Raw genomic sequence first — 16,323 nt, 5'->3', positions numbered from 1 at the left:
GGGAGGACAGACTGCCTTATGCCAAGAATGTAAATAATAATTTTAAAAAAAGCCCTGGAATTAACAAAACGAGAGATCTGCAACTGGAACAGCTGTGAAGCCTCCTGGAAAACTTCACATCGGGAGCAGGAAGAATCTGCTAGTATTTCACATGGAATCTCTTGGTTGGCAGCCCTATCTGGCAAGAGATGCTGGCCTGAACGGTTTCCAACTACCGATTGGAGAGAGCTGGGATGTTCACCCATTTAAGATACATTTGCATGTACAGATAGGCAAATTAGGGAGGAGGCCGCTCACGTAGCCTTCTACCTCAACTGCCTTCTTGTACACGCTGCAAAAATTTTTATAACACATTAGACCTCCCTTCCCTTTTGCATTCTGGAGACACAGATCTCTTGAGAGGCTCTCTATTTTGGATGGATAACACAAAGTATGATGAATGAATGATTCCCTGCTGCCAAAAGACTGGAAGTTTCAAAATTCTCTCAATGGAGAGGGAGTTATTTTCAGTATCTGCCAACTCCATCCACAAATCCCTGACGGCTGAAGAACAGGGAAGCATCCAGTTCCCTTAGTAAAACAAATGGTTCCTCTCCTGCCCTTCCAGGCTTTGGAAGGATCTCTCCAGAATAGCGTTATCTCAAGCGGAGCAATTTTAAGATGGGTGAACTTCAAGAATTCTCCAGCCAAAAGTAGTGCCAGCTGGAGAATTCTGGAAGTTGAAGTCCACCAGGGGTGGGTTTCAACCGGTTCACGGCGGTCCCCGCGGACCGGTTGGTCGGTGAACCCGGAAGTAAGTAACTTCCGGGAACGCCGAAGGGCCCACCCGCCCACCCACGCTCCTTACCGGTCTTTGAAGGCTTCTGCGCTTCCACGCAGGCACATGGCACATACAGTGCCGCGATTCTCCGCGAGGAGCTGGAGCATCGCGCAGGCGCTAAGATGCATGTGTGAACTGCGCACGAGGACGCCACCGGCCCTGTTCCAACCGTACCGGTTGGAACGGGGTGAGCAACCCACCTCTGAAGTCCACTCATCTCGAAAGTTGAGGAACGCTGTTCTTGAAGATTGCAAAGAAACCCTCTGCTTGCGTAAAAACAACAACAAGCAGCTACTTTCTGCTGGGAAAAGCATTTTTAAAAAGTAATGAAAAGAAAAGAAAAAAAGAAGAAGAAGAAGCACTCCTTGGCATGCCAGGGTCTGCCAACAGCAACAAAAGATACAAAGGGCATTTGAAGCTGCTAGGAGGAAAAGACAAGGTGTGACTTGACAGAGGGAAGGGAACATTCGAAAAGAGGTATCAGCCCCAGAACAAAAAAAAACAAAAAAAAGGAAGTGCAGCGGGTCGAGGTAGGGATGGAGAATCAGCGGGCACAACAAAGCCCCCGCTTCCTACGTTGTCTGTCTCTTCAGGGAAACCAGTACGGTTCGCCTCTGTGTTCAGGTGCCGCCAATCGAGAAAGCTCCCAACAGTAACACAGGCAGCTCAGACTTGGCTCTGATCCATGTGAGGGAAGGAGAGGTAGAGTAGCGCAGGCCTTGTCCACACGCCCAAGGTCCTGTTAGCCCTCCAAAGACACCAGGCGGTGCCTCCAAGTGGGTCTCTGTGCCTCACCCAACTTCTGCTGCCCAAGGGCTGGGCATGTGGTCTGGAGCTGACATGGGGATGCACTCAGAGGAGTAGCTTGCCATTGCGATGGATCTTCAGGATGCGTCCCAGTCGCTGCTTGGCTGTCGCTAAGCCCTTCTTGGGGCGTTTTCCTGAAGGGGAAGAAAAAATAAGAGAGTTATCATTCTAACTAGACAACCATTTTAGAGATATTTCGTTACCAGATGATTTCTTAGTGCCTTCACCCATGACAGAACTTCTAATGTACTTGAAAAGTTATAAATTCAGGGAAATATTCAGAGAGGTAGCTGCCTTGAAAGTAGCCCATGTTGAACTGCACGGCAAAGGTCCCCAACTCCTGGGCCGTGGCCCACTACCAGGACATGGCCTGGTGCGAGTGGTAGGCTGGTGCTCAACTTGTGTGAGCAACAGGCCAGCATGCAAACTGCTTGTGCGGGCTGGTTCCTCCTCCCACCCTGCTGGGCCGCCAAGCCATAAAGGTTGGGGATCGCTGCTGTATAGCACAGTGAAACATCATAAAACCACCAGAAAGGTTTTATGACATTTTGTATTTCATAAAATGTTTTATAAAATTTGCCAAATTTCAATTCCACAGAAATCGTATGTTGAGGATTTTGGATGCATTCTGTAAAATGGTCCATTTGTGGTACCTTGGTTCAAAATTTTTTTTGCCCCAGGAGGCACTGTTTTGTCTAGTTAAGGGTTACAGAGACAAGAGCTTTAAAAGTATAGAGATTTAGGAGGAGGAGCCCTACGTCGCTACAAAATGGTCGCCCAATCTCGATGCTCCGAGATCGCCACCAATACTTTTATCGCTGGGTGATCCAATCGGACCTAAACCGTCCCGTAGAGACGGTGAACAGGAAGACTACGTTCTGCTGATCACAGGGACATCGCTAAGTCCCTGATTGATCCAGGAGAAGGTCTTTTAGCTGGCATTAAAAGCTCAGCCCCCAGGTTGATGAAGTAGGTATGGCTCCAAAATGGAAGAGAAAGTGTTTACAGCTGGTGAGGAATTTTTATCCATTTTAAAAGAGACTGCCTATTAAAAAACTTAAAGCTAATTTAAATCTAAGAATAAAAGAAATAAGTGTCGGAATTAAGCTTTGGATGGTTTTGGTCAGTGTGTTATCATAATTTTTAAACATTATTTTTGTGGATGGAATTTATGCAAACCGTTTGAAATGAATGGATCAAGTTTTCTTCTATAATTTGGGTTAAATAAGTGAAAATGATTATAATGTATACATATGTTTTGGTATAACAAGTAGTAATTGGATATGAATATTGAATGGTACCTATGAAAGGAATATTGGTTACATATAAAGATTAATAAAAAAGAACTAAATTATGGATCTAGTCAAATAAAGGAGAGATAATGATAACAATGTATATATAGGTATGGGTACAACATGGGGAAATTGGATGTAAATTGTAAACAATGATTTGGAAAGGAAGATTAGAAACCTTTATTACTAAATATTATTGATGTTTAGCTAGAAAAGGCCATAAAGAATAGTGTTATTGGGATACTAGAAATAGCAAATGAGATGCCAGTATGTGGTTATGTCTTGAGTTATGTTTTATGAAGGACATTTAAACAATTATAGTCAAACGAGAATGGGGGTATGATGATGGTAATATGTACAAATATATTTGATTTAAAATACTAGAATTAATATGAATCATGGGTGACTCTGAAAGAAACACACAAAATTGATACACTTTCTACAGTATGTAAAGAAAGAGGATTTTTTGTGTTGTGTCTGTTTTGAAAAATAAAAATAAAAAACTTTTAATAAAAAAAGTATAATTTACTCGAGTCATAAAACCAGTTTATTTCCCTTCTGAAGAAAGTCTCTGCTGATGTGAATGAAACTCACCAAGTTTTCTCAAGCTACAGAATGAATCTAAGACGAACATTAAAAATGGCATCTTGTTTCTTTCATCTGCTTGCTTTCCACTTGGGAGCCAAAAATCCCCCCACAAGGGAACAGGAATCTAATTTTCTCTCACAACAGTCAGCAGAGTGGGGAACCATGAACTCCATCTGTGTGATATTATGGATCACACAGAATGTGTCTGGATCTTGCCAGGATCCAGTGGTTCCTACCTGCCTCAATTCACACCTGCCTCGGTTTCCTTACTCAGACAGTACTTTATTCTTATAAGGAAGTCCAGAATGTTCACAATGCTATATAATTAATGACAACTTCAAAAGTGCTACCCAATGCACTAGTATTATCCCATGTGAGATATTCAAGGTGAGGTATTATTTGAACTGATAACTTCCTTTGAATGCAGCACAGCTGGTAATAGATAATACCACTAAGAGTGTTCAGTATTTGATTGCCCAGAATGCATCCTATGAATGACTAGTCCAAGCCATATTCTTCCACTATCCCTCTCTTCCATCGGCAAGAACACCTTATGGCAGATCCTAGACAATTAGAACTCTTCTTTAAACAACGTCAATAGGATTGGCCCTTCCCTTTTGAAGTCCAAGCTTACCCTGTGCTGCTTGAGGACCTGGTGAGCCAGCTGAGGGGCGCCGCTGGGACAAGAAGACCCCTGGGGCCATAGGCGTGGAGCCCCGGTTCACCTGGGCCATTCCAAAGACATTAGGCCGAGCGGTGTATTCATGATCCACCAGGCTGCCAGCAAACTGCTCCTGTTTTGTTTCCGGAGGAGGGGTGGGCACAGGGGCCTCCAGCTCAGGATCTGGTTCCTGGGGGACAGGGGGTGGAGGTGGCACATCTGGCTCCACTTCTGCTTCTATCAGTTCTGGCTCTGGTTCTGGCTCTGGTTCTGGCTCTGGTTCTGGCTCTGGCTCCGGTTCTGGACTAGGAGCTTTTGGAGATGGTGGCTTCTTTTTTACCACGAATTTCCGCCGCTGCGACTTCTGATGTTCCTTAAAAGGAAGAGAAAAGAGGCACAAATCCTTTATGCAGAGCATAAAGGACAGCACTGCTAGGGATCCCTGTTGCTCCTGCCTGGGTGGATCCATTAATGGTACCTGGAAATGTCTGGAAAGGATTCTTACACATTTGAATTCCCATTCGAGAACACTGAATGAACTAGCTATCCTAAATTCAACACACACACACACACACACACACTCTTTAACAACTTATGCAATGATGCTATCCTATGAAATATGTTGCTCTGGCTCTTTTAGAATAAATTTTGCTGTATTTCTGTTCATTGTTTACTGATTGCTGATCCTGGGGTGGCTTTTTCTATTTCCTGCATATGTTGAACTGTGCTTTGTACCATTCAGTCTTTTGAGTGTGATGGCATAGAAAAGGAATAAACACATAAACAATCAGTCACCACACTGAGTGCGCTGAGCAATATATAGAGAAAAGCCAGTATATAGAAGGCAGCACACAAACCTTAACAATGAGTATGCTTTCTATTGAACAACAATTCTATCTTCCTGAAACACCCCAAGCTTTCCCCACTGATGAAGCCGATGTTCCACTGAAGAAGAAGGCCACCCTCCCGAGGAAGATTCTGTTTGGGCCTCGCAACCTGCTCCTTCTATCCATAAACCAGCCTAGCCATTTACCTGCTGAGCTAGTTTAGCTGCTGCAGCTGCCAGCCCGGTCTCGACAGATGCCACTCTGGTTCCTTCACGGACTGGGCGGTCTTGCTTGGGTAGAGTTGGGGTCACCCGGGCTGTGAAGAGGGAAAGTTCACATGAAGAATTTTTCCATTCCGCCTTCCCCCAACCTTGATGGTTTCAACTTAGGTGGAAAGGTAACGCCCAGGTTGCCATTTGGGCTGAGGAATTCTGGGAGCTGCAGTTCCCAAGATCTGAAGCACCCCAAGGTTAGGAGAGGCTGCTCTACTTGCTCCCACTTGGTACATATAAAACATATCCTTTTGCCCTGCAAACCCATAAACTCAAGAATAAGATAATGGAAGCTTCGTTTACTGGAAATCCACAAAATCTGGGCCACAAATCTGTAATTAAGGCCTCAGAGCCCTCACGGATGCAGTGCTCACTCTGAAAGGTTTACTTATCACAGGCAAAACCCAAAGGAAAAAAGAAAAACAATCTACATTTGTAAATTGAGCTAAGCCGGATATACTATGGAGCCAAGTGAGGGCAGGTGTATCCTAATTAGCAAAGCTAGGTTGCAGAGTTCAGTCTTGATGTTGTTTAAATGAAATCCTTTTAAAAATCCCTTTCCAATATACTCAAGAAGATTTGTCTCAAATTTTTACTATTACAATGAAAGCCCACCCCTCCAACTCCCATTTCAGGTATCAAGCGAACCAGAAAGATCTCCACATTCAGAATTGTGGCTCCCAGGCATTTCTACAAACTGTCATAAGGCAAAGCTGCAATTCAGGTTGTCTATGCTCAATGCAGTTTTTGGTTTAAGCAGAGAAAACTCACTGCTCCAACCAATAGTCTTTCCATACATCACAGAAACAAAAAGTAAGTTCTATGACCAATCTTCTTCTTGGGCCATATCCGTCATTGGATGTTGGCAATCATGTGGGTGATCCTATTTTTACCAACAGCTCAACAAGTGCTGTTGAGTTTTGTCCAAATCAGTCCCTTAAGATTTTGAAGCCATGATGTTATTCTTCTACATGGATCTCACTTGCCTTCTATGTCCATACCATTGTGCTTTGTATGTTTCCAAGAATTACGACCTAGTTCACTCTGTAAATTATTGGCGCCTGGGATAGTCAATGATCAGCGCTTGCACAATGAAATCCCATCCTCAAGTATAGTATGAAAGTTCTTCAGCAATTCTCCTTTCGTTAGAATCCTCACTACATTTTTCATCTCAAACACTTTCAGGTATGTTTTCGTGTGGAAAAGGATTAGAAATGTGCTTTTTAGAAGAACTATTCCCAGGGAATTGTGTTTGGGTATCCCTTTGAATAGACTCATATTAAATGCACACCATCTGTTACAGGTGATGGATGGTTACCTTTAGGACTCCATGGAGCATCATCCGTGCATTTTTTCTTCTTTGGCAGTGACTTCAAGGCTGGGTCATCCTCATCTGATTCCAAGGAGGGGTAAACTACAGAGAGGGGAACGCAGTTGGGCATGAACTGTAAATTTTTCAGGTCTGAATATATGGGAGGCGCAAACAAGAAACTGTGATTGCAATTGGGCACATGAAGGGAAGCTAGATTTCTCTGAAGACAAATGCTTTATTGCTATAACCATAAGTATTTCTCTGCTCAATTTTTATCAACCGGATATCTTTTCACATATTATAGAGTAAGTAGCTCCTTTTCACAAAACATGAAACTTTCTGATGCAATAATTTTTAAACCAAGATAAGTGGACACGTTCGGTACTTGCAGAAAACCAAAAGGCTTTGGTTATAATTTTGAGTAGCAAAGTCTGTAAAAACAGGAGGATGAATTAAGTTGGGTAAAGCAGCTTCTCCCCATGCAGAAGGACAAAGATTCCTCTCTGCAAGAGGAAGTCCAGAAGTCAAACAAGACCAAATTCTCTACAAGGTCTTGAATTCCGAGCCAGAGTGACACCTCCAACAGTTTACAAGATAGCAATAGCAGTTAGACTTATATACCGCTTCATAGGGCTTTCAGCCCTCTCTAAGCGGTTTACAGAGTCAGCATATTGCCCACAACAACAATCCGGGTCCTCATTTTACCCACCTCAGAAGGATGGAAGGCTGAGTCAACCCTGAGCCGGTGAGATTTGAACAGCCGAACTGCAGTCAGCTGAAGTAGCCTGCAGTGCTGCATTTAACCACTGCGATGGTCTGCTCCTCGTTCTAGACACTTTGCCTGTCCATTCAACTTCTTGCACAGCTCTAAAAGCCATCAGGATTGCTGCCAAGGCCAGAAATGCCCACTCGTTTGTATTTTTCCCTGCTTGGGAAAGGAAACTCAGCACAACTACAGCAGTTTCCAGCTAGACAAGTCCAAATAGCCCTACAAAAACTGGCATGTTCCTAAACCAGTGGCTAGTATTCAAATGTCATCTATCCAGTTCAGTGGCATAATACACTGCTGAGGTAGGAGCAAGAAAACCATTAGAAAGCGAACAGTTTGGCATGAGAGATGGGAAGCTGGTTGGGACAATCTAAGCACTGCAGGCCAATTCTCCAGCCTTCCCTGATTTGATGTCCTTCAGATGTGTTGAAGTTTCCACTCAAACTGTGCTAGCCTCACACCTCCGGAGACCACTAAACCAAGGACAACAGGACAGTGGAATTTTTACATGGGAGGACCTATATAGGGAACAGTGAAGGAATTGCAATAGACTTCCAGAGTTCCACCTTTGCAAGTGTTGTACAGGTGGTGTAGGTGTATATTAAGATCCATACTTTGCAATGCACAGCACTCTTGCAGGCCAATCGATTTCAAGCAGCCTTTTAACTTTTCTGCCCCAAAAGCCCCATTTTTCTTGTCGAACCTTCCAACAGAATAGTAAATCTCTTTCTATTCCTTACTGTATTCAGAATCCTTAAAACAGGCTCCCAGGCTCTCCTGCTCATCCATGCTGGCCTCTTCCTCGCTGTCAGTGCTGTGATGAGCCGGCCGTTTGATGGGTCTCTTTCCTGAGCGCTGTGTGCCAGAGGCTCCCGCAGAGCCACGTTCATGCCCAGCTGCCAACCAGGCCTGCAAGCTGGAGGCCCCTCCCGAGGAGGACGACTGGAGGTTGGCCATGCACAACATGCCTTGGATGGCTTCCTGAGTACTGGGAGATGCAGGAGCATCACTGCGGAGACAATAGAAGTGAGTCCTTATTGTATCAGCACTGGGACACAACATACATGATTTTATCCAACAGACCTGTGAACAACAACACTTCTCAGCACCCTTCGACAGGCCATACTCACTGCACTGACAAAACAGCAATAGCAATAGCACTTAGGCTTATATACCACCTCATAGTGCTTTTACAGCCCTCTCTAAGCGGTTTACAGAGTCAGCCTATTGTCCTCAACAATCTGGGTTCTCATTTTACCCACCCCGGAAGGATGGAAGGCTGAGTCAACCTTGAGCTTTGTCAGGATTGAATGCCTGGTGGTGGGCAGAGTTAGCCTGCAATACTGCAATCTAACCACTGTACCATCATGGCTCAAATATTACCTCGGAATATGCTTTCACGATTTCTCTTGCAACTTGGACATTCGTATTAATGCTTCCTATAGAGGCTACAAAAAGAAGAGCAATAGCAATAGCAATAGCAGTAGACTTATATACCGCTTCATAGGGCTTCATAGGGCTTTCCTCTTGAGCCCAAGAGGAACTGTGATCTAACCAATCTGGATGGTAGAAGGTGAAATCGACTTAAAAACAGACATAATGCTGTTTAAAGAAAGAAAGAAAAATCTGAAACTCGTCCATTCTAAATCCCTAAGTCATCAGAGCCCCCTCAGGTATAATGAACGGAAAACGTGAAAGGGTTCCATGTTGGTTTCAACATATGGCAAATTGTTGACGTAGCAGCAGGTCTCTGTCAACTGGTGATCAAAAAGACTCACCTGGCGCATCCCCCTCCTTGCTTCCGCCCTTGAGTCTGCTGGAGGGGGAAACCTATGAAATCCACTGCCTGAGGGGCCTATAGGTGTATTTTCTGCACCTGCATAGCAATAGCAATAGCAATAGCAGTAGACTTATATACCGCTTCATAGGCCTTTCAGGCCTCTCTAAGCGGTTTACAGAGAGTCAGCATATTGCCCCCAACAATCTGGGTCCTCATTTTACCCACCTCGGAAGGATGGAAGGCTGAGTCAGCCCTGAGCCGGTGAGATTTGAACCGCTGACCTGCTGATCTAGCAGTAGCCTGCAGTGCTGCATTTAACCACTGCGCCACCTTGGCTCTGAGGTAAAATCCTAACAGTTTGAGGTGGAAAAGGTGCCTTCCCAAAGGGACAGTTGGAAGGGAACTCTCTGGCTCCTCACTCTGAAGCAAAAACAGAAGCCCCGCAAGACTCAGTTACCTCCTCACCAGAAAACTCATTTGCTGATGAGAGGGGCAGAGAGGCTATTCAAAATGTTAAAAATATTGTTATTTTGAGTATTAAAAAGTGGTTTACCAGGGATAAAAAAAAAAAAAAGGTCCACTACTAATTGTTAAAATCAAGCTGTGGCTGTACATGGCTCTGGCGCCTCCTTCACAGCAGGCCAAACAAAACAGGCAAGGCTTTGGGGTTTGCCGGAAATAGCAGAGTTCCAAAAGGCCCCATGGTCTGGCCTGCCACACACTCATCCCAGGAAAAAGAATCAAGGGCTTTTGAAGGATTTCAAGCCACTCCCCACACACCTCCTCAGGCCCCCGTCCAGAGGTGGGTTCCTACCAGTTCGCACCTATTCGGTAGAACCAGTTCGTCAAATCTACCGAACCGGTTAGAAGAGGTTCCACCAGTGGACCCGGAAAGCAGACCACACGTACAGAAGAGGTTCCAAAAAATTTTGAAATCCACACTGGTCCTTGGATATGATTATTCTACACTATCATGGTCCTATTTATAAAACTCAGTGCCTCTGTGAAAGGTAAGGATGACTACTGCGTTTGTGGTGCAATCAGAACATTGCGTGTGTTGAAGTTGTTTTAACGCAAACCAAAGATGCCTTTTAAAAAACAAGTTGACATCCTATTCTTATGCATGCCAGTGCTGTGTGTGAGGTAATTTAAGGTGGTTCTGACAAGTGTCGTCGGCATCTTCATATCCGGTCACATGGGTGGCAAGCCACTCCCATCCGGTCACATCGGCGGCAAGCCACTCCCACAAAGGAGGCCACACCCACAGAGTAGGTTGGAACAATTTTTGAAACCCACCACTGCCCCCGTCTCACCTCAGCTCATCATAGTCAGCACCGCCAACCTGCCGACTGGCTTTGAGCAGGTCCAGGATCCCACCAGCACTACTGCTGCCTTCCAATTGGTCATCACCAGAAGCATCCTCCTCCTCCTCTTCGGTGGTGTAGTCCTCCTGCAGACAAAATAAATCCAGTTTTAATAGGAGGCCAATTTGCTAGGCTAATGGGTATCCTTCCTAGCTGCTCCAGCAGCACAATAGTTCAAAGGCTAGCAGAAAATGAGCATCGTTTGAGGACAATGTGCAGCTCAAGAGCACCAACATTTCTATTGGACCTGTGATTATAGCAATAGCAGTTAGACTTATATACCGCTTCATAGGGCTTTCAGCGGTTTACAGAGTCAGCATATTGCCCCCAATAACAATCCGGGTCCTCATTTTACCCACCTCGGAAGGATGGGAGGCTGAGTCAACCCTGAGCCGGTGAGATTTGAACAGCCGAACTGCAGAACTGCAGTCAGCTGAAGTAGCCTGTAGTGCTGCATTTAATCACTGCGCCACCTCGGCTCTCATTCCTTACTGCAGTTACTCCTTAGACAGAGGGAGGGTGTCAAGTTTAAAATTGTACATGATTATTGAACTCCCCGCAGGGATTCGGACCCTCACCTCTCTCCAGGCCTTCCGAAAAGCCGTCAAAACCTGGCTTTGCCGGCAGGCCTGGGGGGTGATGAGTTCCCTCCCCTCTCGACATGTATGGTTGTGCGACTGTTGTCTACTTTTATTATTTGTATTTTGTCTTTTTATGTTCCCCTTTTTCCCCCTTGAATTGTTCGCCGCCCTGAGTCCTCCCAGAGAAGGGCAGCATACAAATAATACAATACAATACAATACAATATTCCTCGGGGAAAAAGCTGGACCTTTACCGATATGACCAACAAAATAAATGTTTCTTAAAATGCCATTACCATTTCTACTTGAATTGGTTTCACATAGCTACTGTAGTTCTTGCGATTATTTTATATTATCGCTCTAGGACTTATCAGGCGACAGGACCTGGCTGATTTTGTTTGCATCAGATCTACATAACCTTTGAATATGAAACTGCCCAGATGTCCTCAAATGGGTGTAAGTCAAAATAATATTCCAGAAGGCAGCAATGGTGAAAACTATGTCCATATTGCTGCCAAGAAAATATCATGGGTATCATCATCGTTATTATCTTTCATTCTTGTTTGTGTATAGCTCAAAGTGACGAATGTGCCTAGTTCTCGTGCCTCCTATTTTCCCACAACAATCTTGTGAGGTGGGATGTAGCCATCTGGGCACCACAGAAACTATAGTACAGTTTGGTGGAGTCTAACAAAGTAATAACTCTGTCCTTAAGACCGACTGGTGAGTCAGGGCTAAACAAAATGACTCCAGCATGCAGGGAAGATATTCAGCACCTAGTAACTTTTTCAAGCTTTTAAAAATGCATCCTGAGCCAAAACTGCTAGAAGTGCCTCACGTCACAATGAACCCCCCACTCCCAGAAGGTGACCCTACCCAGTTGTCACAACTCCACAATCCTGATCGTGTGTGCCAGACTTACTTCAATGTCAAATTCTACTTCCCCTGGCTCTCGCACTTTATTTGGGTCGGAACAGGGTTTGGCTCGTGGCAGTTTCCGAGGAAATTCTGGAATTGGAAGAACATAGATGTTAAAATATGTCACTGGAAACCGAGGAAAGGCTGGCAAATCACACAAGCTGTGAATCAAACAGAAATGTATTAATTCTCCAAAAAGAGACATATGTGGCTCTTGTGACTCAGATAATGGTGGTATCTGTATAGATACCCACCAGCCTAGGAATCAGCCCTGAAAACTGTGGTTTAGATAACAGTTACCCTACACACTCATCTACATAGGAATCTGCCTTGCAAATCATGGTGGGACTTACTGCCAAGAAAACATATATAGGACTCACTTGCCATTTTATAAATCAATAATAATGATAAACAATTAGGGGCACAACCTAAGCTTTGGAAGTCAACAAGTGCCCCCATAAACCATCTGAAGCAGGTATAGAAACTATATAACCTCTTTTAATGAAAGTAGAAGGTCAAAGATGAAATAAGAGAATGGAATTTAGGCAACCACTACTGAAAGTTGAAGAGAAGAAAGAATCATTCATAAAAGAAAACCGAACAGCAAAGTCACATTTTAAATTGTAATCACACTCCAAAAATTATGCTTAAAAACCAAGACGACAGCACGGAATACAGAATTTAGCTTCTCTAAAACTCCAGCTTTAGTTTTTGTAAAATAAATTTCATGGATTGGTGACAGTGTTAACCACAGAACAATAAGTGTGTTGGTGGTTAATAGTTGTTGCCATTACAATGAGGTGCCTGAAAGCACATAAGCAATTCGTAATGAAGATGCCGATAGCTCTTAGCAGACAGACATTTGGAAGGGAGGCTTGGAACGGAGATGAAGGAGACAGCCAAAAGCATGACCAGAGTTGGCATGAGTGAACATGGAAGAGGTATTTGCCCAACCCAAGAGAAATGCATCCACCCTAGAGAGCCACCAAGCATGGATGGAAGGGGCCACATACTGGAAAGCTTCTTGTGCAGCAGCAGATTCCTCCTTTCCCTGCGTGGCGTTTCGTCGATCTGCAGATCCTCCTCAGAGTCTATATCTGGGGCTTCTGCATCAGAGGGGCTGGGAGGGGCTCTCATTTGTGCTCCTTTGTGGCTCCGGATGCGCTCCGAGGCTTTGATTTTCCTGTCCAAAGGGGGTTGGGGGAATGGGAGGAGGAGAAATACCAGAACTGACGAGGCTGACCTGATCTGATGATCTACTCACTGGAGATTATTATGCAGCCCATAACATATTCTCTGTTCTCCTTTTTGGCTCAGCCCTACAAAGGTAGGGAAAAGGGTTATTATTTTTCTTAAACACTGAGATGTCTTCTTGGTAAGTAAGAGTCACCTTTCTGAAGCTATGATGTTGGGTTTAGCCTACGTATTCCCCATGCGTTTAGCCTACGCATGGGGAATACAAATCTCTGCTCTGCCTTCATGCATAGGTTGGTCACCATTCAGATTCACCTTTCTCTCAGCCCTGAAGAGTTGCTGGGTAGGAACGATATAACAACAAAAATACACTCAAGGTAACAAAAGGTTCCTCCAGAGGGTAACATAGAAGCACGAGGTTTAACCTTAGTCCAGTGCAATGTTGGGCTACTCTACATTATTCTTACCAGCAACTCATCTTTAAATGTGGACCATCTCTTGCAACAAACTTGGGCTGTAACCACCTGCCAATCTGCTCACTTCTAGGTTCTCAAATCCTGGCCTTAAGCCCACCCCCACCCCACTCCCCCCCCTGCTGACAGCAAAGGAGATTTTGGCATGGTTCTTTCTTCTCAGCATGGCCATCTGCTCACCAACATGGCTTACGAAGGAGGAGGAGCTGCTTGAAAAGCAGAAGTGGAAAGCTCCATCTTGCCCAATGTCTATGTCACACCCTGCTGACCCAGAGTGTGCACAGACTGGAGGGCAGTTCTGGAGTGCTGCCAAGGGCCGATTCAGCTGCTGGCTGCCTATCTCTTTCATGCTGAAAAAAATGGCTCTCAGGTGGCTAGGAATCTGAACAGATCAGCATTACCGAAATATCACAGGTTACCAATCTAGGTCACCTTCTTTGTTTCTGTCCTTCCCCTCCCCAAAAAATCCCATCTCCAGAGGCTAACCTGGTGCCTCGACCATTGGCCACCACCACGGACAGCTCTTCCTCTGTCAGATCAGGCTCTCCATCTGTATCATCCAGGCTGGAACTTGGCAAGTCAAACTGGGCAAGGAAAACAAAGAGTGTTGGCCGGTATATGCTGAGACCACGGGAGGCAAGAGAGGGTCAGGGACAGATCGTAAGCCACTAAGAAGCCCAGGTGCTGCCCAACCAGGTCCCACCCCCCACCCTTATGGGACCACCTCCACTCCACCTTTTCTCCCACTTAGCGTGCACAGCAACATCACTGGCACCTCACCTCCTCCTGTCCGGGACTCTCTGCACGTTTCAAGCTCTGCTGCCTCTTGTACTTGCGCAGCAACTCCAGTTCCAGGGCTTTGACGGATGCAGCATCCTTTCGGCTGCCTTTCTTGCCCGGCTCCTTGGGACTCTGATCTCCCTTTTTGGCAGCTGCTGCACCAGGCTGGGCGACTCTCTGCAGGCCAAAAGGGCTGCCAGTCTTCCCAATGTTCTGCTGGAATATATCCTGGAGGAGTGAGAGCACAAACGCCCCCAAGGAAGCATCACAAACCCCTGCTGGGTTTCAGCAACACAGCAGCACAGCTGCAATTTTCCTGGGGGTGGGGGGGTTGGGGAGGGGCAAGGCTTGCTAAGATAAAGTCCAGCTCCTTCCCAGACACAATGAACAAATACTGCCAACCGATAAGAGACGGAAAAGGGCTCGCTGAGATTAAAAGCAGAAGGCAAAAAAAGGGAGTTCTTAAGATCGCTTGCTTCGGGTTTTTCTATAAAGAACCTGCAACTTTATGGAGCTAAAGCATACACTCTGTTCTCAAGCCCGTCACAAGAGTATCAACTATGCAAGCTCAGAATTTGTCACAACGTGTTGCTTAGACTCTTAGCGGATTCCTCTGCACAGATTTTCTTGTTGAGTAGGGTAAGTAGGGTAGCTGTTTAGAAAAAACAAAGGCTGTGGATGTCTGCCGCTTTGGGACTGAGAGCGCAAACTTTCAAACCCTCTCAGACAAGTGGAAGGGCCAGAATATTTATTCTGCGGTGTGGTATAAACAGCCAGGCTACAGACTATGCCGTGGCTGCTCTGAGCACACCGGGGACCTAAAGCCACTAACACTTCAGACTGCTGTGCCAGGGGCTAATGTGAGGTGCCCCTATTTCCTACAGGACACTTAACATGCAGATAAGCAAAACCTGAACTAAGCATTTCCCAAGGTTTGTCCTTGGCTGCTGTTCCTTGCCTGAATGCAGTTTGGGAATGGCTTTGCAGAAGGGATTCCTGCCGGCCAGAAAGATGGCTATTAGAGGCTACAACTTTTAATTTCAAGGGACAAAGTGAGATCGATAAACAGCCTGCAAAATACCTTCATAAACGTTCCATTTTGCATTATTAAGCAACAGAGCCATACAAGTATATTTTCTTGGTAGAAAACGAGGGGTTTTAAGCGTTAGAACTGCAGGATACAATATTCTTGGCTAATAGCCTGTTAAACAAGACACTAATCTCTCCACAAAAGCCAAAGCAGGATCTTCTTAGGCTTAGTTGTAAGATGTGCACCACCAGATATGTTTCAGCACTTTGCTTCTCACAGAGAGGTGCTTTCAACCGAAGAGTAGAAAAACCAACGAGCCTCTTGATACTCACTTCCACCAGTCGGATCTCCTTGGCCAGGTCTTTGATGAGTTGTGCTGGACGTACTGTCCCAGGAATTTCTTCTTCATGCTCACTCAAGGCCTGCGAAGAATAATATCTAGTCTACTTTTCTCTGCAAAATTGAAACATCGCTGAAGAGCACAAAGGCTTTCTCCAATCTACGCCAATAGCGGGATGGTCCAGTTATTCCATCTCTCAGCCTGGGGGGTGAAATTATACGCCCCTCAGAGAGGGCTCGCAATTTGGGAGTCCTCCTGGATCCGCAGCTGACTCTAGAACATCTTCTGTCCGCTGTGACCAGGCGGGCCTTTGCCCAGGTTCGCCTGGTGCACCAATTGCGATCCTATCTGGACCGGGAGGCCCTTCGGATAGTCACTCACGCCCTCGTCACCTCAAGACTGGATTACTGTAACGCGCTCTACATGGGGCTGCCCTTGAAGAGTGTTCGAAGACTTCAGCTAGTCCAGAATGCAGCCGCGCGAGCGATTGTGGGTGCACCTCGATACACCCACGT

The 16,323-nt window shown here is 45.4% G+C and overlaps 1 protein-coding gene across 2 annotated transcripts in view; it reads right to left on the bottom strand.

Moving 5' to 3' along the window:
- Positions 1-964: 964 nt before the first annotated feature.
- Positions 965-16,323, bottom strand: part of PHF8 (PHD finger protein 8) — a 36,570-nt gene continuing 21,211 nt past the window's right edge. Inside the window, exons 11-21 of one of the 2 annotated variants that reach the window (XM_032209336.1) lie at positions 15,801-15,890; positions 14,439-14,666; positions 14,145-14,242; positions 13,005-13,174; positions 11,996-12,081; positions 10,442-10,578; positions 8,089-8,357; positions 6,586-6,681; positions 5,202-5,311; positions 4,142-4,532; positions 965-1,761 (exon numbers count right to left, since the gene is read on the bottom strand). In XM_032209336.1, the coding sequence (XP_032065227.1) occupies positions 1,673-1,761; positions 4,142-4,532; positions 5,202-5,311; positions 6,586-6,681; positions 8,089-8,357; positions 10,442-10,578; positions 11,996-12,081; positions 13,005-13,174; positions 14,145-14,242; positions 14,439-14,666; positions 15,801-15,890 (1,764 nt within the window). In that variant the 3' untranslated portion in view covers positions 965-1,672. Of the gene's footprint in view, positions 1,762-4,141; positions 4,542-5,201; positions 5,312-6,585; positions 6,682-8,088; positions 8,358-10,441; positions 10,579-11,995; positions 12,082-13,004; positions 13,175-14,144; positions 14,243-14,438; positions 14,667-15,800; positions 15,891-16,323 lie in introns of both variants that reach the window. The other variant, XM_032209335.1, reaches the window with a different exon arrangement.

This window comes from Thamnophis elegans, chromosome 2, assembly GCF_009769535.1.
Source record: "Thamnophis elegans isolate rThaEle1 chromosome 2, rThaEle1.pri, whole genome shotgun sequence".
Taxonomy (NCBI): Eukaryota; Metazoa; Chordata; class Lepidosauria; order Squamata; family Colubridae; genus Thamnophis; species Thamnophis elegans.
This window is presented reverse-complemented; position numbering and strand designations above follow the sequence as displayed.